Source organism: Maniola jurtina, chromosome 3 (genome assembly GCF_905333055.1).
Source record: "Maniola jurtina chromosome 3, ilManJurt1.1, whole genome shotgun sequence".
Lineage (NCBI taxonomy): Eukaryota > Metazoa > Arthropoda > Insecta > Lepidoptera > Nymphalidae > Maniola > Maniola jurtina.
In genome coordinates, this window is record NC_060031.1 from 14,327,785 (window position 1) to 14,349,703 (window position 21,919).

General features: G+C 38.9%; 1 protein-coding gene, 1 long non-coding RNA gene and 2 other non-coding genes across 6 annotated transcripts in view; 3 read left to right on the forward strand and 1 right to left on the reverse strand.

The window, feature by feature from the left end:
* The window catches only part of LOC123881233 (hemocytin-like), a 52,537-nt gene extending 32,553 nt beyond the window's left edge, over positions 1–19,984 (reverse strand). The window contains exons 1-28 of one of the 3 annotated variants that reach the window (XM_045929929.1): positions 19,792–19,984; positions 19,014–19,280; positions 18,300–18,358; positions 16,373–16,532; positions 15,520–15,743; positions 14,485–14,676; positions 14,134–14,174; positions 13,699–13,889; positions 13,008–13,162; positions 12,506–12,645; positions 12,019–12,184; positions 11,323–11,447; positions 10,752–10,818; positions 10,185–10,286; positions 9,709–9,940; positions 9,095–9,290; positions 8,166–8,358; positions 7,870–7,958; positions 7,309–7,528; positions 6,916–7,086; positions 6,671–6,804; positions 6,099–6,217; positions 5,607–5,757; positions 4,932–5,110; positions 3,257–3,437; positions 1,493–1,623; positions 999–1,119; positions 206–352 (exon numbers count right to left, since the gene is read on the reverse strand). In XM_045929929.1, the coding sequence (XP_045785885.1) occupies positions 206–352; positions 999–1,119; positions 1,493–1,623; positions 3,257–3,437; positions 4,932–5,110; positions 5,607–5,757; positions 6,099–6,217; positions 6,671–6,804; positions 6,916–7,086; positions 7,309–7,528; positions 7,870–7,958; positions 8,166–8,358; positions 9,095–9,290; positions 9,709–9,940; positions 10,185–10,286; positions 10,752–10,818; positions 11,323–11,447; positions 12,019–12,184; positions 12,506–12,645; positions 13,008–13,162; positions 13,699–13,889; positions 14,134–14,174; positions 14,485–14,676; positions 15,520–15,743; positions 16,373–16,532; positions 18,300–18,358; positions 19,014–19,280; positions 19,792–19,868 (4,230 nt within the window). In that variant the 5' untranslated portion in view covers positions 19,869–19,984. Of the gene's footprint in view, positions 1–205; positions 353–998; positions 1,120–1,492; positions 1,624–3,256; positions 3,438–4,931; positions 5,111–5,606; positions 5,758–6,098; positions 6,218–6,670; positions 6,805–6,915; positions 7,087–7,308; positions 7,529–7,869; positions 7,959–8,165; positions 8,359–9,094; positions 9,291–9,708; positions 9,941–10,184; positions 10,287–10,751; positions 10,819–11,322; positions 11,448–12,018; positions 12,185–12,505; positions 12,646–13,007; positions 13,163–13,698; positions 13,890–14,133; positions 14,175–14,484; positions 14,677–15,335; positions 15,404–15,519; positions 15,744–16,372; positions 16,533–18,299; positions 18,359–19,013; positions 19,281–19,791 lie in introns of those variants that run through there. The other 2 variants (XM_045929930.1, XM_045929931.1) reach the window with 2 other exon arrangements.
* LOC123881265 lies at positions 16–17,313 on the forward strand. The gene is made up of 3 exons (XR_006799447.1): positions 16–91; positions 1,216–1,218; positions 17,304–17,313. It is a non-coding gene; the product is annotated as an uncharacterized LOC123881265 (long non-coding RNA).
* Trnaa-agc lies at positions 2,441–2,513 on the forward strand. Its single transcript has one exon. It is a non-coding gene; the product is annotated as a tRNA-Ala (tRNA).
* Trnaa-agc lies at positions 4,173–4,245 on the forward strand. Its single transcript has one exon. It is a non-coding gene; the product is annotated as a tRNA-Ala (tRNA).
* Positions 19,985–21,919: the final 1,935 nt, after the last annotated feature.

A 21,919-nucleotide genomic window follows, 5' to 3' on the forward strand; every position in this document is an offset into this window, starting at 1 on the left:
AGACATAATCTTTTGAGTTATGTGATTTTGATCTAAAAGTAAAGCATATTTTTTCAAAAAAGTGATGTTTAAAAGAGTCTCCTGAAAACTTGTTAAATCCATACAGTAGAATTTTCATGCGCAGCGACGTTTTCCTACTGAGAAGTAAGAAACTCGGCGGTTGCTCTTTTCAAAGAATATTCGTGAAGTGGCATGAATAACTCACAGTAACTTCCTGAGGTTTGGGGCAAGTGGTCTTCAGTTTCCAGGAGTCAGCGAAGAGTAGGGCCGACGTTTCTGTGACGCCGCCTCCGGAGGGTGTTTGGAAGTCGTCGCGCATGTCCGAGTTGTAGTTGCCGCAGAGACCTCGCACCTGGATAAATACCAAATTATAAAAACTGGACCACAAATTCACGGTTTCAGATTTTTTCTTTTACTTGTGCTACCTACCTGGCAAATTTCATAATTCTAGGTCAACAGGAAGTACCCTATAGGACTTCTTGACAGACACGACAGATGGACAGATAGACAGACAGACAGACCGACAGACAGACAGAACAAAGTGATCCTATAAGGGTTCCGTTTTTTCTTTTGAGGTACGGAAGCCTAAAAAGTGCTAAGTGTTATTAAAAGAAATTGTTGTAGCAGCGCCTATTAGATACTATAATATGGTTCTGTTATTGAATCGATAGTTGCTTTAGCTGTCAGCTGTAAACGTTATAAATTAAAAACCGTTTTCGCTCTATTTAATTAAAGAACTAGTTTTTCTGGGTAAATGAAAAATAGCTTTAGTTTGACAGGTTATAGACCCAGACCGGTAATTGTCTGATGATGATTGAGTCTTTTTTCCGTCGTGAAACTTAGGGTCTCTAGCAGTACTTTTCCATAGCCTACGGTCTTTGGCTACTGCCTGACATAGTCCCACAAGAGTTCCAATTTTTTAAGGAAATAATCTGTCTGTAACGTGTACAATTATTTTTTTAATATTTTAACAGATTATGGGACCTGTTAATACTTACCCTATTCCCCCACATGGAGTCGACATGGACGTACACCCGTAGGCCACGGTCCCACTGTACGCTCATGCCTCGCGATAATACGTCCAGAAACACATATGCGCCTGCCTCGCGGAGTTTTATACTAAAACAAAATATTATGAAACATAATCAAAAATGTTTTTTTTTTATCTGATGACAAGCATAAGTATGATCTCAACCAGTAACTATGCAATTGAAGATGGTAGCGAGCCAAGTAAACTAATCTTTTGAGATCTATAGAGCGCACTTCTACTTTGCTTAGACTTCAAACACTGTCAAAACGAGACAGCGCTATTCTGCTGACATCAAACCCTCTCGTTTTAACTGAAGCTTAAGTCTGAGCAATGTCAAAGTATTTTCTATAGGTCTCAGCCAGTTCGGAGTCCGAGCCTCCCGAATATGAGTCCGATAGAGCCACTAGGCTAGGCTATATCCCGATTTTTCCCAGTACCTAGAACCTAGTAATAAATACCCACCTCTTCAATTTGGAAGTATCAGGAAGTGGAGCACTCTTGGTGAGAGAGACAGTTTCTTCCGAGCCGCCGTTGCCGACGCGTAGCGTTACAGATTTAGAGCACGTTGCGCCCGTTGTGCCGCAAGGTTCATTCTACGTATGAAAACAATTAAATAGTATCGCTCGGGGTGAGGCTGAAGCTTTAAGAGTAAGCCCGCGACTTCATGCGTATGGATATAAGTTTTTTTAAATCCCGTGGTCCAACTCGTTAATTTTCCGGAATAAAAGTAGCCTATGTGTTAATCCAGGGTATATAATCTATCTCGATTCCAAACAGCCAAATCCATCCAGTAGATTTTGCGTGAAAGTGTAACAAACATACACACAAACTTGCGCCTTTATAATATTAGTGTGAAGTGTTATGCAATTCTGTAGTTTGAAATCCCGGAATTTGTAAAAGCTACCACCGCTCTGCTATTCAAGATAAAATTTGAACCTAAGTATCATCCATGTGGACATAGGTTTATTACATCACGCGAGAACTCTTTTATTTTACGGAATAAAAAGTTGCATGTGTGTTTTCAGTCAAATCGTTTCAGTCATTGTAGCGTGTATGAAAACAAACATCCAAACAACCAAACTATCACATTCATAATATTACTGTGATTCTGTAGATTAATCGTAATCGTACGGATGGGAATATTTATATTATGTTCGCGACAGGTCGACATGGCAATCGGGGTATGAGGCGGGGGGACGCCCCGCACACTTACCTGTCCTGTCGCGAACTATACTGAGATTTAAGTCAAGTTTACATGTAATGTACTTGTACCTAGTTTATGCAAGTCGCCCTGAATTTGATAAGTGAAAGGTATTTTCGTCACGCGTACTTTCGTAAAACGCAACACGCATTCAAAATATAACTTTATTATTAATACTTGTATTGGCTTTTTTCGTTGTAATACAGAACGGGGGCGTAGCTCAGATGGTAGAGCGCTCGCTTAGCATGCGAGAGGTACCGGGATCGATACCCGGCGCCTCCAAATTACTCTCTTTTTGTAATTTTTATCAATTTTGAGTAAGGAACTATACTCAAAATTGATAAAAATTAGAAAGAATAACAATCTCTAGTTTCCTAGGATGGCGGTAATGTAAAGGGAAATAAATACAGAATAAATAATTAGATAAATTATGTCTACATTCATTTATTTTGTATTTATCCCCAGTGATTTTTTGACCAAATATTAATTGGATAATTAATTTTTACTTAAGTATTTGTAGTTAGCTAAATTTAAATTGAATTATTCTAATGCAATTCAAGTGCAATGTAAATTTATATGTAATATAATATTTTGTTTTAGTTAAACCACTGTTGGTAAGGTATCAATTACACTGCATGCTATAATATACAAAATGTGGACTTTTTAGAACTGAACATTTAGGAGCTGACTGTGTTGATCACTAGCTCTATTATAAATGCGAAAGTGTGTCTGTTGGTTGGTTTGTCCTTCAATCACGCTGCAAAAGAGCAACGGATCGGCGTAATGTTTTGTATGGATATACATAGTTACAGAGAGTGACATAGGTTACTTTTTATCCCATAAAGCAAAGAGTTTCCATGGAATTTTAAAAACCTAAATCCACGTGGACTAAGTCGCGGGCATAACCTAGTAAGCTATAAATCCAACATAAAGTCAATAGTAGATACATTATCCATAGACAGAATTATGAGTATTTGAAAGAATTATAGTAACCAAGAAAGTATTACGTTAGTTTACAATCTCACCTGTATTTCAACGCTGAATCCATTCGTACCATCCATGACACCTTTCGCTAAGAGGTAAGAGCAGACGCCCTCAAAGTCGTACGTCTGTCCGTCGAACGTGGTCACGTGTGAATCACCCCACACGCTGCACACGCCTGCACACGTCTTCCCCGTGCATTGCCACTTGCCTCCCGTACATTCACTGACAACAAGGCAAATTGTTACACACGTTTTCGAATTTTTACCCGACTGCGGCAAAGCCAAAAGGAAGGGTTATGATTTTAGCAGTCTGTCTATGTATGTATGTATGTATGTATGTGGGTATGTATGTATGTATGTATGTATGTGGGTATGTATGTTTGTATCCAGATTCGGTGTGTTCCACCGTAACGCCTAAACTACTGAGCCGATTTTGATGAATGAAATGTCAATCGATTCGTCGTAAGGGTCCAGGCGACATAGGCTACATTTTATACTAAAAAAATTGACCAAACGGATGTTATATGAAAAAAAGTTGGGGTCTTCAATTTTTTTTTTGGTATTGTATCTAGTGGGGTGTCAAATGAAAGAGGAGAAAAGTAAGATATAAACAACGAAAATAAACATCAGTTTTAAGGTAAGTATAACTAACATAAAAAAAATGCACAAGCTGTTAAACGACTGGCGGCGGTCAAATTTCTGCCGATTTAATTCAGGATAGTAAATTAAGTACAAAAGTAATATAAAAATTATAATAATATAATTATTATAATATTCAGTAAAAAGTACTTTAGAATTTTAATTCGATAGCGTCCGTTAGCTCCGTAAAGCTGTGGACAGCTGCCTTTATTTCAGTGTCAGTGAAAGTTGCTCCAGTTACATACGCAATATTCTCCTTGCATTGCATTTTACGCGTAACTGTACAATGTGTATGATTTTTTTAACGTTACAAATACCAGGGGGCGTAGCTCAGATGGTAGAGCGCTCGCTTAGCATGCGAGAGGTACCGGGATCGATACCCGGCGCCTCCAGAAAGTACTTTTGAATATTTTTAAAAAATTTCAACTAAAACTAATTTAAATCACGTGACATGTGTGGCTATGACAAATTTTTTGCACTAAAGTTTGCATATGAATACTCTTAGAATAATTGTTAGGTACTTTTCTATTGTTTTTGTTGCCACATATTTACTTTCATGTTAGGACGTACATAACTTATGCTATATTTTTTTTATAGATGGAATATTTGAAATAAACCTACTTAACCTTTGTTTGACATAGCCATAGTCATTTTATTTTTATTTTTTATAATGTAATTATGTTTCATATACCTATTATTTAAGTACTTGTATGTATCTATTATATCTGTTAAGTCTGTTGTAATATTATAAAGTTTACCTGTTATATTATATAAATGTTGTGGACGCTAGTTATTGATATACATATCGGTCATGTAATAGTTTGTAAGTTAGTATATATAAAATGTTAAATATGTATATTGTTAGCGTTCCTTAATAAAAAAAATAAAAAAAATAAAGGAAGTTAAAATAGGAAGAAAAGAGATATTTAATTGTGAAATGATCTACCACTGGTTTGGAATGCCCTTTCATGAAGTCTAATATGTCTATTTTCCAAGAGGTCCCACCAGACAAAGACCGATATAATAGTAAGTTCATACATAGTATAATAGTAAGTATAGTAAGTTCTATACAACATACCAAGTGTTGCAGCCCTCCTGCATGCTATGCCCGTCCGGGTAGCTCCTGCCGCCGTGGTGGCACGGGCAGGCCGCAGGCGCTATGCATTTGTTTGACGACACGTCCATAACGTAGCCTTTCTTGCACTGGCAGCCAGGACGACATTCCGGAGACGCTATCACGGATGGCAGGTGCATATTCTGTTGAAAAAAAATTATTAGGTTAATAAAATTTTGGATATTTTATCCCCAAAGGCGACTGCGTACCGAGACCCTCTGCAGGAGGCCCACACGTCTCAGTCATTGCACTTATTCGCATCTATCCGCATCACACGCGCCTTACCTACCAGATTCAATGGTAAAAAAACTATTAAGTTTGCAACACTGATCAGAATGATGCTACCCAATCTGAAGATAACAATGCAATGACATGCTGCGTCGTGTTATGGTGCGCGGTCTTTTTTTTATCTATTAAAAATATAAAAGCGTTGTTTCAATGTTGCTTAAGTCCCTGTCTTATAATGGTTTTAAGGGTAGGAGTTACTCCTACCCCCCTCCTCCGCTTTACGATTTAAGGTGGTGCGGCAAGTGACTATTTTGCTGCAACGTAATCTGCGATGAGTTTGCTAGACCCTGGCGTGTAACAGGGTAGATTCAAAAGTAGCAGGAACAGTGTAGTAGAGGGAGGAACGTCTACCTTGCAAGTGAGCGGCTGTGCGAGCTGACAAGTGGTGAACTCCATGTTGTTGGCGGCGCTGCAGTTGCTGCGCAGGTCCTCCGCCGGCGGGTAGTTCTGGATTTGGTCCTCAGTCGCCGGCTGGCATTCCCAGCGCGCGCCCACGCATGTACTGCGAGAATGATATATTTAGTAACAGTTTTTCTCAAACAAACTTAAGCTCAAAGCATTTATACAAAATTGGTTCCGTTGTACCTACTCCTACTACTATACTACTACATCAATCGTTTAATTTGTAAGACAATGATGTAATGTCAATAATAATATAAACTTAAAACTAAGGCTACCAGGGTTCCAAATACGCCCTTGTCTGAGAAGCCGATAGTAAACTCAATCGGGTATTCTGTTTATTAACACCATTTCACAATATCACTTAAGCTCATTAAAACTTTCCAAGCTGTTAAGGCACCTCATTCCCAAGCTTTCTTAACATTCAAATAATCCTTAACTTACCAAAGTTCGCGTTCCCGTTTTCCAGCTCTCACTTCTTTGTACCCGGGCTTGAACTCCATGCCCTTGTGGTAGCACGGACACATCGCGACTGGTACACAGACGTTGTCGTTATCTAGCACCTAAAACACATTTTCTTGCAAATTTATTTTATTTATTTATTTATTATTATTTACATTAAAAATATACAGAGAGTTTTTGTTACAGTCAGCGCCACAAAAACCACAGTTGGTTTTACCGGGTACTGAGTTTATTAATTATAGCTATAAAATAAAAATAAAATTATAGAAACCAGCATAATGACAAATTGGTAATGTAGGTACATAGTACTTAATCTAGTGGGTAGGTAAGAATAATGTGCAGCGCGACGCGTAACGTCGTGAACATCGTTATTTAATTTATTGTAAAAACCAAATGTTTCGCAAGAAAAGAACACTTCACCCAGAGGCTTTCTTCGCAGCACTTAATCGCTTCATAGCATGTCGCGGCATACCAAGGTATATTAACAGTGATATTGCCTCTATACTTTTTGGCGTTTTTAGTACGGTGGTGCTATTGTAAAGAAAAATACATACTTGTCCAACAGGGCAGGCGCATCCTTCAACGCAGGAGGGCTTGCAATCGTCAATAGGGAGACCGACATCAGTACATGTTCTCAAACAGCTGTCAGCGCATACTGTATACTCTTGCCCACCGGTGCAATGCAACTCTATAATAATTTTAAAGTAATATAAGGACTCAGTTATTTGTCAGAATGTGTGCGTGCGTGCGAGTGTGTGTGAGACTGTGTGTGTGTGTGTGCGTGCGAATGTGTGCTCACCGCACTCCTTGACGTTGTACCGCCACTGTATGTGCACACCGGCGCGCGCGCACGCGTCACCGTAGTCTCCGAGGATGGGGCACAGACATCGGGACACGTCACCCGCACAGGCGCACATGTCATACAGGCAGTCCTCGTAGTAAGGCTGCACGTCCACGTACCAGTGGCACGCTGCAACCACACAATATTAAAGTCTTTTTTGGACCGTATGTGTGAATTGGACGTATTATCTGAAAAACGTTCTAACCCATTTTGTTGATCGGAACGTTTTTCAAAAAACTAAACGTCTAATCAAATATTATGAACAAACTGTGTTTGAGCTGGGCGATTAGGGTAAAATGACATATCGAATCGCAAATGAAGTATCCAGAATTCAGCAGATTTTTAACTCACATTCGAAGAGTGAGCTTTTAAGTTGGCTGCAGTATTTCTCAGCATAGTCCTTGTTCTCCACATTGGCTTTGCAGGGGTGCTCCTGCTCCACAGTTGACACATCTTCACAGAACTCTCTGGTCTTCCACTTGTTAGCGAATGCTAGGACTGATTGCTCTACATCGCCTTCGGGGGTTAAGAAGTCGTCTTTTTGGTTCAGATTGAAGGTTCCGCATAGTCCCTAGAAAAATTTAATAGTTTTGCTTCAAATCATACCTTGATCACCATCGCCATACAACGGTATTGATATTGACAGGTTATCTTTTAAAAAACTTGGAAAAGTTGGTTGGAGTCAACTTGACAGGATTAAAATTGTTGCTGAGTTTTTTGATATTGTCTCCAAAAAAGAACAAAATAATTTTCAGAGCTATATCCATAGAACTGTTTAACAAATTAACACCACTATGTTTAATTCTGTTGTACACAATCTCTCAACTAAATCGACTCTCACTTACATACAGCTTCCATCTCTCTCATTCACTAGCGTTCCATGTATTTATATTCCATGAGGGAATATCTTACCTGTGTCTTATCATGGTACGCGGGCGGCACATCCACAAACACGCGTGTGTTTCCGTCCCACCACAGCGAAACTTTGCCGGGCAGTTGAACTGAAACAATGACAATTCATTGAGATAAATGTTAGCCATTATTTTTTGTCTCCGGATAAGGGGCCTTCAATCCTTCGTTGATTCTCGCGAAAAAATAACAACTTTGCAGCCTTGCAATATAACAAATAACTTAGGAGCGCGGTCTACGACTGTGCCAATAGCTACAGTACTTAAATGATTATGAAACAGCAGCAAAATAACACTCACTCATGATAAACAGTGAGGACGCAGCACGTATTCTGATGTCGCCGATCTTAGCGGGTAATGACGTCACTTCTTTCCCATTGACGAGAATGAATCCCCCTTGTTTTAGGTGGATGCTCGCTCCGGAGTACTGCAAGTACACCGCCTTGGTGCAAGACGGCTTGCCCGCGCCTTGATACGGGGAGAGGTTCATTGCCTGAAAATTAATTCAAAAATTCACTGGGAAGCCTATTAAAATTTAAGCGTAGTACCTTATTTGGGCATTTTCCCAGAAAAACATTTTAGCCTACGTTAAAGTAAACTGAATAAGGCACTTGTCCGACAATTAGCGAGAAACTAGTTGAGCTAAAAACTAGAAAAGAGTTGGCGAGCAACGAAAAGCGTGTGTGTATTTGGTAAAGTTTTGTCGCTGGGCTATGAACGAGTGTGCGAGTGCGACGGGTGATTACTTATGCCGGTCACTCGAGCGTGAACTGCGCGAGTGCTTTGACCGCCAAGAGATCGTCGCTGAAGGAGTTTTTTCTTTGAGAGAGTATTTTATCTCTTTAATTGACACCGTTATATATGCGTTTCTTGACCGAGAAAAAAAAATAACCGACGAATTGAGAACCTTTTCTTTTTTGAAGTCGGTTAAAAATGGTCGATAGCTAGTCGCTTCTCTTAGAACGTGACAAGTGTCAAAAGCTGGGCGATTACGATAAAATGTATGTCCATCGCTTAGGTAATATTTTGAATATGGAAGGTTTTTCAGAAAATACGCACATTTTGTCTTGCCACAGGTCGGAAGATGATGACGTACAGTTGGCTAGATAGCATCATAAGACCTCTAGCAAAAACAAAACAGTTACGGAATAACTCCAGTGTTAGTCTATCCGCGACTGTTCGTCTGTCTAACATAGCAATTTTGAATACCAGTATAATCAAAAGAATACCTCAGTAATAGCTCCAGAGCAGGCCACGTTTTCAGCATCAATGGTGATGTTTTGGGTCTTAAGTAGAGTATAGGTGCAATGGCCCATAAAGTTGTATCTCAAGCCGTCGAAGGTGGTGTAGTGAGGGTCCCCCACCGCGCCGCAACGCGCACCGCACGGCACTTGCGTGCAAACCCACTCGCCCGCTTCGCATTTACTGAAATAATTAGTTTTATTGTTAAACCACAGAAAGGACAATCACTCTTTTGCACGGACCAATCATTCTCCAGCAACAGATTCTCGAGGTAGAAGAATCCTCCACACAGCTGGAATAGCCTGGTGACTAGCTTACAGTGCAGCATGGCAATACTCAACAGATCTTGCAGCTCTTAGATATGATAGAACCAGGGAGGTAGGTTCTGTTCCTAACGCGGCAAGGGTACTCGCTCTTCTGCATGGACCAACCATTCTCCAGCAACAGATTTTCGGGGTAGAAGAATCCTCCACACAGCTGGAATAGCCTGGTAACTAGCTCAGTGCAGCATCACCACCAGTTTGGCGAGCGATAATATTATAGATCCTATGTTAAATTATTTTGATTAAATAAATTAAAAAAAAAAAATTGCAGTACTCACCAGGTGTTGCAGCTCTTGGGTATGACAGCTCCAGGAGGATAACTTTTGTTCCTGACGCGGCAAGGACACTCGCTCTTCTGCACACAGCGACCACTCTCTAGCAACAGACCCTCGGGACAGAAGCATCCTTCTACACAGCTGGAATTTTTAGCCACCAGTTCTTGGAAGGCGCAACTCGGCTGCGTATCAGGTCCACAGGACTTGTAGATTTTGCCCTCAGGGCATTTCATGGCTGAAACGAGTATTCATAAATTTATTTTTCGAAACTGACTGCATTCTCGCGTTGTTTTTTCAAAATCGAAATTTGGAAAAGCAATAAAAATGACATCCTAAACACCGCCCATCAGTAGTGATAAGAAGTTGCACACGGCACGTCTTGTACTATAAGATTTGTGGTGAATTTCTCCTTGCTGCATACTGACTGCTGACCCCATATCAGGCATCCTTTATATGGGTAATTATTATTTATTACTTACGGCAAGTTTCAGAGTCCCGCCACGATTTCATCTCCTCGATGCCATGGCGCAAGCACTCCTTAGCGTACACCGATACTGTTCTACAAGCGCATTCTTCAGGACCTGGTGAATATTACAAAATGCTCCCATAATAATAATAAATATCCTTTATTCAGCCAAAAGTTTACAGATAAAATAATACGATAATTACAAACAGATAGGGTACCATATAGTCCCCGGGGAACCAAGAGGATCAATGTTCATGCTCCCTGGACCTGCTTGCCCAAGACCCAGGCCTATAAGTTTTTATTGGCGGAACTACAATATAAGACTACACTAACTCAATTAGGTTGTACCCTATTTTTATAACCAACTTAGCAGATGGAGTAGTAATCTTATGTGAAATCTAATGTGGCTAATAATTCTGATAAATATAATTTTTAAATTGACCGGTCTAAATCTAGTGGTATCTTTTTCCGTAGGAAGCATTATGAAAGGGATGTATAACATAGGTTAGGTACCAACATACAGTTAGACCTGTGATTTTAGTTTAGTGTATCAATATACAATATTAAAATCGAAACTTACTTAAACTGGTCGTGCACGCACAGTAATCCCACTGACAAGCTTCCAATAACTGAGATACATCCATTACCTAAAAAATTACGGCATTAGAAATTCACACTACATTTTTCGGAAATCCATACTACAGTGCAACAAGAATCTTTTGGCGACAAAATAGGAACTAGCACCGCCATCTTGTGAAGTGTCACGCTGTCCCTCCGATTTGAAAAAAGAAGAATGAAAGAAAAATTGATAACACAAAAATAAGATAACATAATAGTTATAAACTCGAAATAAGATGAGATGCATGGTGTGTAGAATTTCCCATTCAGTTAAGATTACATAAAACTTACTCAACATTAACATTTTTAACATATTTTCTGAAGTTGCGGAGATTTTATTTGCTGGAAGCCTTTGTTCTACAACAACACCCCCTGTAAATATCATTCACGTGCCAAAAGATACTAGTCTACTGTATTCGTAGTGTACGCGCGTGTGCGTGCGTGTATTCGGGCGTGCGGACGTGTTTAGGTAGCTGAGTGTGAATGCGGGTATATTTCATGGAATTATTGTGTATTCGTAAAATGTAATTTACCTTTGAACACTTTCTAAACTTTTCCTTAGTAAAGATTTTAGTGCAAAACTGAGCAGCCCTTTTCATGTCCGCGTCGGATTTAGAATTGCACGCGCTGGTTTCGGTCATGTTGTTGCCGCACATATCTGTGAAGAGACATACATACATACATTCATCTCAATAAAACTAACACTAGTTAGAAATTAAAAAATAATTTCAAAACGAGTGAGGAAATTTTTTGCGACGTTCTCTTCGAAAAAAGACATACTTATTACTCATAAACGGTTCACTACTGAGTGGATTGGCAGACTCCATGCAATTCATACTTCCATACGAATACATATTTTATTATTATTATATGTATATTATAAATGCGAAAGTGTATTGCCTGTCTGTCTGCTAGTATTTCACGGCCCTTAGCATCTAACCGATTTTGACAAAATTTGATGCAAAGATAGCTTTTTACCCCAGCGACGGACTACTTATTGATACGGAAAATCAAAGAGTTCCCACGGGATTAAAAAAAACAAATCCACCTGAACGAAGTCGCAGGCATCATATAAATATTTTGTACAGCGGTAGCACTCCAGGGACGGGTAAAGGCTACTTTTTATTATCCAAAAACAATGACTATTCACCGAGATTTTTCAAAACCTAAAGGCAAAGTGGCGGGCATCATTTAAGCAATACTGACTACTTGTATTACTCATTTCTTACCTTCTTTAAGCTCGTGCAGTTTCCAAGAATCAAACAAGACCGATTTTGTCTTAGCTACAACGCCTTCCTTGGTCACCATATCGTCCTCGGGGTTGCCGTCCAGAGTACCGCACAAACCTTCGGTCTTATTCCATACCAAGACAGAACCTTCCACTAGTAATACATCCTGAAATGATACGGGCTTGGTAAAATCAAATCAAAAATAAGAATCTTTCTATTAATGATATAAATGGTCAAGTGCGTGTCAGAAACACGCAGCGATTTATTTTTTACGATATAGCCATGCGATACCGGATTTATTGGTTAGACAATTTATTGGTCAACACTGTAGACGCAAACAAATATTATACTGTCAGAGCCGTGCTTGATGTTAACAAAGTTATAAAATATACAGCTTTGAATATACTCATTTTACGAATTTCCAAAATACGGCCACAACCAACCCTGTCGTAACATGGTAGAACCCTTTGTGAAAAGTATAACTTACATTAGTATCCCATTTGAGCGTTATCCCGAAGTCCAAATTAACAAGCACGTGATCGCTGGGCATAGACACGCGGATACCCGGCAGCGTCGCAGGGATGGGGATCCTGCGTTTACTGTTACGGAATACCAGCGCACCGTCATCTGTGACAAAATCGAATGGGTCGTCAAACTTGAAAACCTGGCGGTTGGTGCGTGGATTGTAGAGGAGTACAAATGTTATTAATTTTGGGCGAAAGTAGACCATTTTTAAAAACTACTTTCAGAAGTTTAAAATAACGGATCGTGATGTTTCACAAGTGATCATGTATGAAAGAAAAGCTAACTGTCTGATAGAAATCAAAAACCGTAAAAAAAATTGCATGTAGGTTTTTTCTAAGAACAAAACTTGAGAAATTGAAAAATGAAGTGATATATAGCTTCATCTATTAAAAAACTGACTGTTTGACTGAACTTGCTCGCTCTGCTTCGCTTCAAAGAATTTGAAGTAGATAGTAGATACTCACCAGAAGTACCAAGGGAGTACATCTTCTCGTCCAAGAACACGGTGATCTCATAGGGACAGTAGCCCTGACGCTCGCACTGCGTCTGCTTCACAGCCACTGTGTATTTGTGCTCTATCGCATCGCGTACGAGGATCTGAGTGCAGGACGTCTGGAAGCTGTTAGGAAATAATAGAGACAGATAAACTAATGAGTAATGAGGATGATACAAAGAGGGTGGTGGGAAGTGGCTGGATGAGGAAGGCTGAGGATCTATAAAGTAGAGAATGTCATCATAATTGAATGAAATTTTAATTTTGATTCGATTTTTTTGTGTTATTTTAATATTATGTTTTATTTTATTGTATAACTTCATTTATCTCAAACAAACAATTTTTTATGTACAAACAACATTCGATTTTTAACTTAATCGATTCTGATTCATTGACATACCCACAATATTTTCTACTAATTGGTTAAAATTTTGCTTGGAGCTTGGCTATTTTCAGTATTGAAAACTATAAAGTCTCATACTAGAAATGCAAATCTTGCAACTAAGGTATATTATGATCACAAAAACTAACGTGCTCTGCTTCAAAGATGTTTTGTTCTTTACATTCTAAGGCTTCTGATAGAAATCTCTATGTGGTCCTTGTGCATGTCCTTTCAATGTTTGTTTTGAAGTTTTAGATCCAAAATAAATAAATGAAGTAACCTGTAAATCTTTCCATCGAAGGTCTTATAGTGCAGGCCGGCCCAGGTCAAACAGCTACCGCCTTTAGGAGTCAGGTCTTGCACCACTATGATCGGGGTCTTGACATTTCCTGAACCGTACTTTCCCGACTCTTGAATGGTGTGTTCATAGTGACCAATGTGCGTTGTATTTCGAGTATGTGAAGCATATGGCTAAAAAATATTGCACCCATAAAATATGCAAACTGAGATTTAAAAAAAAAATACAATGAAATGGCACCCGATATGCTGTCAGTACCAAGCTAAGTTTATCTCAGGTTTTATCTAGGTATTATTAAAACCAACAATTGACAATGAAAAAATGTACAATGGGTACCAATTAGAAGAATAATATTTACACTACATCTTAGATTCTTAGCTGATCAGACCATGAAATTTTCGTATATTTTCAACTTACATTGTAGTGAGTGTTCGAAGGTGTAACCACAACAACTTTTTCTGTAACAAAAAAAAATATAATAATAATTAATGGCGATTTTAGTGCGAACGTGACAAAAGAGTATTTTTGAGGATTTGTGGTATTGCATCGACTAAAGATCTTGAGTGTATGACGATGACGGACGGACTGCAATCCATCCTAAAAGTTGTAGTTTAGATGCGGCTTTAGTGCGCTGTGCAGTTGACATAACTGCATCGCAACTGCCGTGCAGCTGGCGTGCAGTTTAAATACCTACAAGCACAGAGCTTGAACTGCACACAGCCGCTATTTGACGCCCGTTCATTTAAGGTACTAAGAATGAGCACTCACCATACAAGCACTGCGGTATAGGCTGCGGTAGAAACACTCCAGCGGAGTATTGGCAAACGTACACCTCAGCCGGAGGCGAGCTGAACCACGCGCCGCTGGGGCAATTCAGCTTGCACGAGAACTTGTCCGCGTCACCGAAGCATTGGTAGCCGCCATTGAAGCCCAGGCTGCGGAAATCGCAGACGCTTGCGGCTGAACAACAAAAATAATGTTTTATAAGTAGATTCAATCTGGTGCTACTTCTGCGGAGAAGAAGACACCCCGAGACACGCAATCATTGAATGTCCGAGTTGTGCCGACCTAAGAGTAGATGCGCTAGGATCGACCGACGCGGAGGGTGCGAATGCCCGAAACCTTATACCGCGCATGCTGTCGAGCGAAGACGCCAGGCAGCGATATAGCCAAATGCTGAGGGCTATAGTGATTAGAAAAGAAGAGAGAGAAAAAGAAGAAAAGAGGAAGACCGAGATTTGGGAGGTCAGCACGAAGTAATGCCACGCAGTTCCGTGCTCACCTTGGACGACATGGGGAGGTTATTTTAGTCCGTGCAAGTCGGACACACCCTGCCAGCCGGCAGAAGTCCATAGGGATTTTTTCCTCCCCCGAAGAAAAAAAAAGTAGTTTCAATCTGTCATCGCACTTCTGAAAAGTATGGATATTAAGACTAAGAAAAAAAATCCTTCCTGGCAGAGCCGCACGCACTCCGGCACTCAGTTAGGATGTGAATTCCGCGCACGTCCGCGATCATCGTTCGTTGATGCAATGCATGCCAACAGTGTGGTCATTCGATGAAGTAATGTCTTTCAATCATGACATAGTGCAAAAGCTGTTTACAACGGAATGGTACTCACAATACTGGCACTGAGGTCCTCTATAGTCCGTGGGGCATTGGCACATATTGACGGACAGATACGCTGTACTGTTCAGACAGGGCGGGTCGCATCCGGTACGCAATCTAGACGAAAGTTCTACGCGGATCGGCTGCTATTGCCCGTGTCATTATGCAGAAGCTGTCTACAATACAATGGTACTCACCATACTGGCACTGAGGTCCTCTATAGTCCGTGGGGCATTGGCACATATTGACGGACAGGCACGCTCCTCCGTTCAGACAGGGCGGGTCGCATTCCGGCACGCAGTCGGGGATGGACGTGAGGTCCGCGCGGGTCGGAGTCCACTGTCCGTTTGCACAACGCATGTCCGCAACTGTGGTGCCGTCTATGAACTTGTGTCCCGCCATGCAGGTTATTGTGCAGTAGCTGTCCAAAGAAATCCACACTTAATATTATAATGGGAAAGTGTGTCTGTCTGTCTGCTAACTTTTCACGACCCAACCAGCTGAACCGATTTTAATGGGTACAGAGTTAGCTTACATCTCGGGGAAAGCCTATGTCTGAGTACTGTTATCCCGGAAAATCAAAGAGTTCCTACGGGATTCTTAAAGGCCCATCCGTTTAACCGATTTATATGGGTACAGAGGTAGCTTGTATCCTGGTTTACATAAGCAACTCTTCATCCCGGAAAAGCTAAGAGTTCACACGGGATTTTTAAAAACCCAAATCCATGCGGATGAAGTCGCGGGCATCACCTAGTAAATAATAAAGAAGTCGAAAACGTAAAATTTTTCACAGTTGAAATTCGCGCCGTAAAGCCGGTATGTTGATTTTTTTTTTATAGCTAGTGTGACTCGGGATGATGTAAAGATTCTAACATTGCAATTTTTATATGTATTATAAACAATATTTCGGAATTTTCTTTAAATGAAGGTAAACCTTTAGCAAGTTCCTGGTCTTCATTGCGTTAGGTACCTGGAACCGACTGAACATAATATTATATATACAAATACATCATAAAAATGTGATAATATTCTTTAAAAAAATGAACTTACTCGGACGAGCACCGTCTGTTGGAATTGTTGGGCAGAGGCGGGTAGACGAGACAGGGCTTCTTTTCGAACTCACAGTACTTGCCGTCGAAGTTCTCTGGACATTGGCATGTGTTGGTATCCACGCAGATGCCGTTGTTTTTGCACTCGATTTCGCATCTCGCTGTAAAAAAAAATTAATTTCTATTTTTCTTCTTCTTCTCTCTGGGCTGGTTTCCGCACTTAAACGTTTCCGTCTGTTGTGCGTGCGTTGCCCCTCCCCGCCGAAGTTTTTCTTATTCAGATACAAGTTAGCCCTTGACTGCAATCTCAGTTTAAGATGGAAGCGCGCTAACCTGGAAGGGGTATGGCATTTTTCATTACACCCATACTCCTTTGGTTTCTACACGACGTCGTACCGGAACGGTAAATCGCTTGGCGGTTTGGCTTTGCCAGTAGGGTGTAACTAGCTACGGCCGTAACCACTAAAGTGCTATCGTACGATGGAGATAGCAAGATGTTCCTGATACGATTTTTTTGAAATATTATATTTTTCTTCATTTCTGATTTAAATTACCCTACCTACCCATGTATAAATACAAACTGATCTATTTTCACTATCACAGTCCTAACCCTGCCCTAAATGCATTATCTATAAATGCATAACAATACCTATGAACAATGCTTTAATATACCTAATTTTACATTTGGGTCGCATTATAGCATTATATTTCGCGAAACTCCGTTAGCTACTTGGTACCATATTTGTTCGAATTTCCGCTTTAATATAGATAGCTCCGCCCACGCACTATGATTATATCAATAAATAATAATTTTAGGTCTCATTTTTAATACTAAAACGTGATGCAAGTTCAATTGTTATCTTTAGTTTAGGCAGTGATCTTTTGACCCCAAAAATAAGTATGATTGTTTTTAACCGACTTCGAAAATCGAGATTTTCCACAGATGAGATAAGGGTATCAATATTGGCTATAATTTTTTTAATTTCATCACAAGTTTACCCTTGATTGCTTTATGAGATGATTCAGTCTAAGATGGTATTTGTATTTGTATTTATTTATTCGTCGTTTCAGACTTATAAAAGCACTTACGAAAGTCACAATACACTGAAAAAATAAGTCTACCAAATATGTAGGATCTAAATAATATCAAAATAACAATAGTAACAATAGTAAACCAAATTTCTAACGTAGCGGGTAGCGGGCTAACTTGGCTTGGCAGTTTTTATTACACCTACCTAACCCCTAAATTTGTGGTCTGTGATACTGTGGTCTTAAAAGCGGGAGGTCGCTAGCTCAATTCCCGGTAGGGCAATTTTTTAAAATTTATTTAAACGGAATTCACAATTTGTAAATAATTGTCTCTGGTTGATTTTCTAATCAACTTTATGTAAGCCTGATACAATACTTTTTTCGTGATGCATACAAAGCAAATAAACAAACTAGGTACCTAAATAGCAAATTAGAGCATAATAATATGTACCTAAAGCCTGACCAAAAAAATAAAATATGTCGCCATATTGTGGAAAACCCATGGTCTGGAACTAATTTGTACAAGACGATATAAATAGTCCGCAGAAAATTAGTTCTCCCGCGCTATTTTAACTCTATGGAGATCGACTGTCATGTCAAAAGTACGGTTCACCTCACTCAGACAAAGAATTAAGGTGGACTTGTCATCAAAATAATAATAGCTTCTTAGAGCAAGCTTAGTGTACGCAAAAGCTCTGAAGAGTAATAAAGATAAAAACACATTTTGTCATAGTTTAGCTTTTTTTGTTGGGCACAGTTGTCATCTGTGCCCAACAAGCCCCTGTGATAGTAATTGAATGCGAATATAACGAGTTTTTATTTAGTTTTCTGTTTTAAATTTAGTGCTTTTATATTTCTGGTCAGGCTTTAGGTAAATACTGATAGAGAGATTTTCTTACATTTATAAGCCTCGTTAGCGTTATTGTAGAAATGTCGGTAAGCACTCTCTTGATTGTTTCTGAAAAAAAAAAGAAGTTTTTTTTCTATGATATCTAGATCCACCATTTAAACACATAGATAGATCAGTTTTCCAATCTAGATTATTCATAAAGCGATGCTAATTTTAAAAATGCTAACTACTGTATATCCTCCTCTCTGTCAACTATCCGATACCTTTTCACGGTCCATCCGCCTAAGTGATTTTAACTATGAGATAACAAATTACTATGTCAGTGGATTTCAATCAAAGGTAGGTAAGTACTTAAGGTATTGGGATTTTTTTTTAATCTAAATAAACCACACGAACAAAATCGTAGGTCTCATCTATTTACTTAGTCCATACTTAATATTATAAATGCGAAAGTTGGTCTGTCTGTCAGCTAGCTTCTAACGGCCCGTCTATTTATCCGATTTTGACAAAATTCTGAACAGAGTTAGCTTGCATACCGGGAAAGGATATATCTTTTAGCTACTTTTGGTCCTGGGAAGTCAAATCCTAAATCCACGCGGACATTTTGTGCGCGTGGGCCTCATATACCTATTTTATTATAATATAATAATATTGTCAAGATACACACTATGTATAAAAATGTGGTAATACTACTAAATGAAATTGTAATACCTTTGATAACCTGCATTTAGAGAAAATAAACGATTGATTGATTGATACTTACACAGGCCCTTGTGACCAGGGAGGTCTGTAACCGGAGTAATCTGTATTTGTATATCCTGTTTTGGTACCCGAATAACCGGTTTTCGTGCCTGAATAACCGGTTTTTGTGCCTGAATAACCGGTTTTCGTTCCTGAATAGCCGGTTTTCGTGCCTGCATAGCTCGTTTTTCTGCCCGAATACCCAGTTTTGATGCCTCCGTTGCCTCTATTGTAAACAGGATTTCTTGCGTACGGTGGAACGTATCCAAAGGATTCAACTTCTGATTTTCTGTTTGAAGTTTTTTGAAGAAAAAAAAAAATTAGCTACAATATCTATTAAATAGTTCAATGAGTGGACCTATACTGCCTCTTCCCTTCGACTAAGCGTATAGGTTTACTACGAGGACATCGCAGATTAGACATATCAATATAGTAGGTACCTATCTGCAGCCTATCTGGCACAAATCCAAGGATCCGACTTCTATCTGATTTGTATCTATGCTAAGTACCTACGAATTTTCAGATTTTAGTTCGCTCGCTAATTCAGAATTCGAACCCAAACCAAATTTTTTCATAATCAAATGTCAGCAGTATAGCGCTGCTTCGGTCTGAGCAAAGTAAAAGTGCGCTCTAGGTAGGTAGGTATATTATCTCAACCTAAGTTAGAAATCAGAAAAAAAATGGGTTAACTTTTTAACCCCATACCATTTAATACCTTAAAATATTTTAAAAACATCTAAAATTAAATTATAATTTTCTGAAATAAGTATATAAATAAATATGTAGGTATATATACTCACGGTCCAGGTATACCATAACCAGGTTCACAAATACATATTCCGAATAATAAAATAAAAACACTTGCTATGAGATTCATCTTGAAATAAAAAAAAAATTAAACTAAAACATTTTTTTTTAATGAGATATTTAAATAGCTAACGATTGTCAGCTTGCAAATCACAAGCCACACTGATTTGTATTTGGTTAAATGTTAAGTACGTAATAATTGTTATCTCACTTTATATTAAAAGGAAATTCATATCCTAACTGAATCCTCTCGATAAATATAAAATTATCTGCCCGTGCAGGATTTGCAAGAATTCTCGCTATCTGTTTAGGTTCATGTAATTTAAATTTAGGCAAGAACTCGTACCTACTTTAACTTTAAAATTAAGTACATAACTAATTAATAAAATAATAAATTGATAGATATTAAATAACATAACAATAAGTAACTAGGTATGTACTTCTTAGGTATAGTTTTTGTTTAAATATCTACGCCAAAAAAATAATATCTCCAGCTTTTCGTTTACTTAAAAACAAATTGCGGCGTATTATACTTAGGTCTGTGGGCACAAGAATCCCAATTTGAATTTGGAATATATTTTTTTTACTTATTTGATATTTCCTGCTTGCTACTTCAATTTCTGCGCTAAGAAAACTTTGCATACTAGTTTTAATTAATTTTGAGTAATAATTAAAAAATTATAATTTTATTACATAGATATATAGATACTTTATAATTATTACAGAATTACTATTTATTTAACTTGCGAAATGCCGTGTACTCGTTCGAAAACCAAAAAGCAACTAACAAAAAGGTCAATGAAAGAAAGTGAAAAACAGGTAAGTACCTACCTAGGCAGTTTAAATAGATATCTACCTAGTGATGAAAAAATTTGGTACCTAATATCCTTTATAGTAGTTTTATTTTCTCGTTTTGTGTATGTAAGAATGTGTTGGAATTTTAACCACATTTCAATGCTATTCTTACTGGGAATCCCGAGAGTACCTACAGAAACCCTCCATATAAAATCACAAGGTCTATACTTAGCTGTTTGAGCTTCAAAACTTGATAATTTTAATAAATAGTTAACTTAGGTCAGTTATGTATATATTTAGGATGGCTTTACACCACCTCTTTGTGTAGACATCCTAAATCCTAACACAGGCGTTTAACCTATTTTAGGCATCAGTGGCTTAACCTAATTATTCGTTTTGATATGATATCAATAAATGATTTATGTATTTATAAGTTTGACCACTTTGTCTGTCAATCTGTCTGGCATTGTAGTGCGCAAAGGGATGAAGTGATTTGAATGCGGGTTTTTTTTATTCGAATGACTGTTTAATCGAGATGGTTCTTAGCTATATTTGATAAAAATCCGTTCAGCCATTTGAGGGTTGAGCTTTTTCTCAGTCGGTGTCGGGATCTCAAGCATACAATTGTGCATCAATCATACATGCATTTCGACGTGAGAACTCTCAGCCATGTAGGTTTCCTCACGCTATTTATCTTCACCGTTAAATCAAATATTTAATTGCTTAGTACGCACATAACTCAATTATTAAGTTACACCTGGTATCAAACCCTAGACCCCCCCCCCCCCCTTCCCCAAATATACCTTAATCACTAGGATAACATCGCTTTTTTTCTTTCTCATACAGAAAAAACTAATGCAAGGGAGACTGATGGTAATCGGCCTCAAAGCTGACGATTACATTAACAAAAAGAAGCCGATACCGATACAAGAAGCCGATATGTACGTGCGGGAAATGGAAGCGTACAGAGACCAATGCCAAGAAGAAAGATATATTAAGGTATCCATTACCCAATTCAAATGCTAGATAACAGACAGAGTTTGAAAGCTACACTGTTAACTTAGTAAGGCCTCATTCAGGGAGACATGGGTGCGGGGCGTTGCGCAGCTAAATAAAATTTATGTTTATAGATCGTTCATGCAGAAACATTGTCACGCACGTTTGACTTGAAGTATATCAGTTTTGCCAGTTGCGGCGTGTGTAGGATAGGGTGGTTGTGGTGCAGGTTGTCGTGCCGCTGCAGACACTGCCGCGGGTGCCACCACCCGCACCGTTCTTTGAACGAAATAACCGCAAGACGCGCCGCGCAACGCTACGCATCTCCCT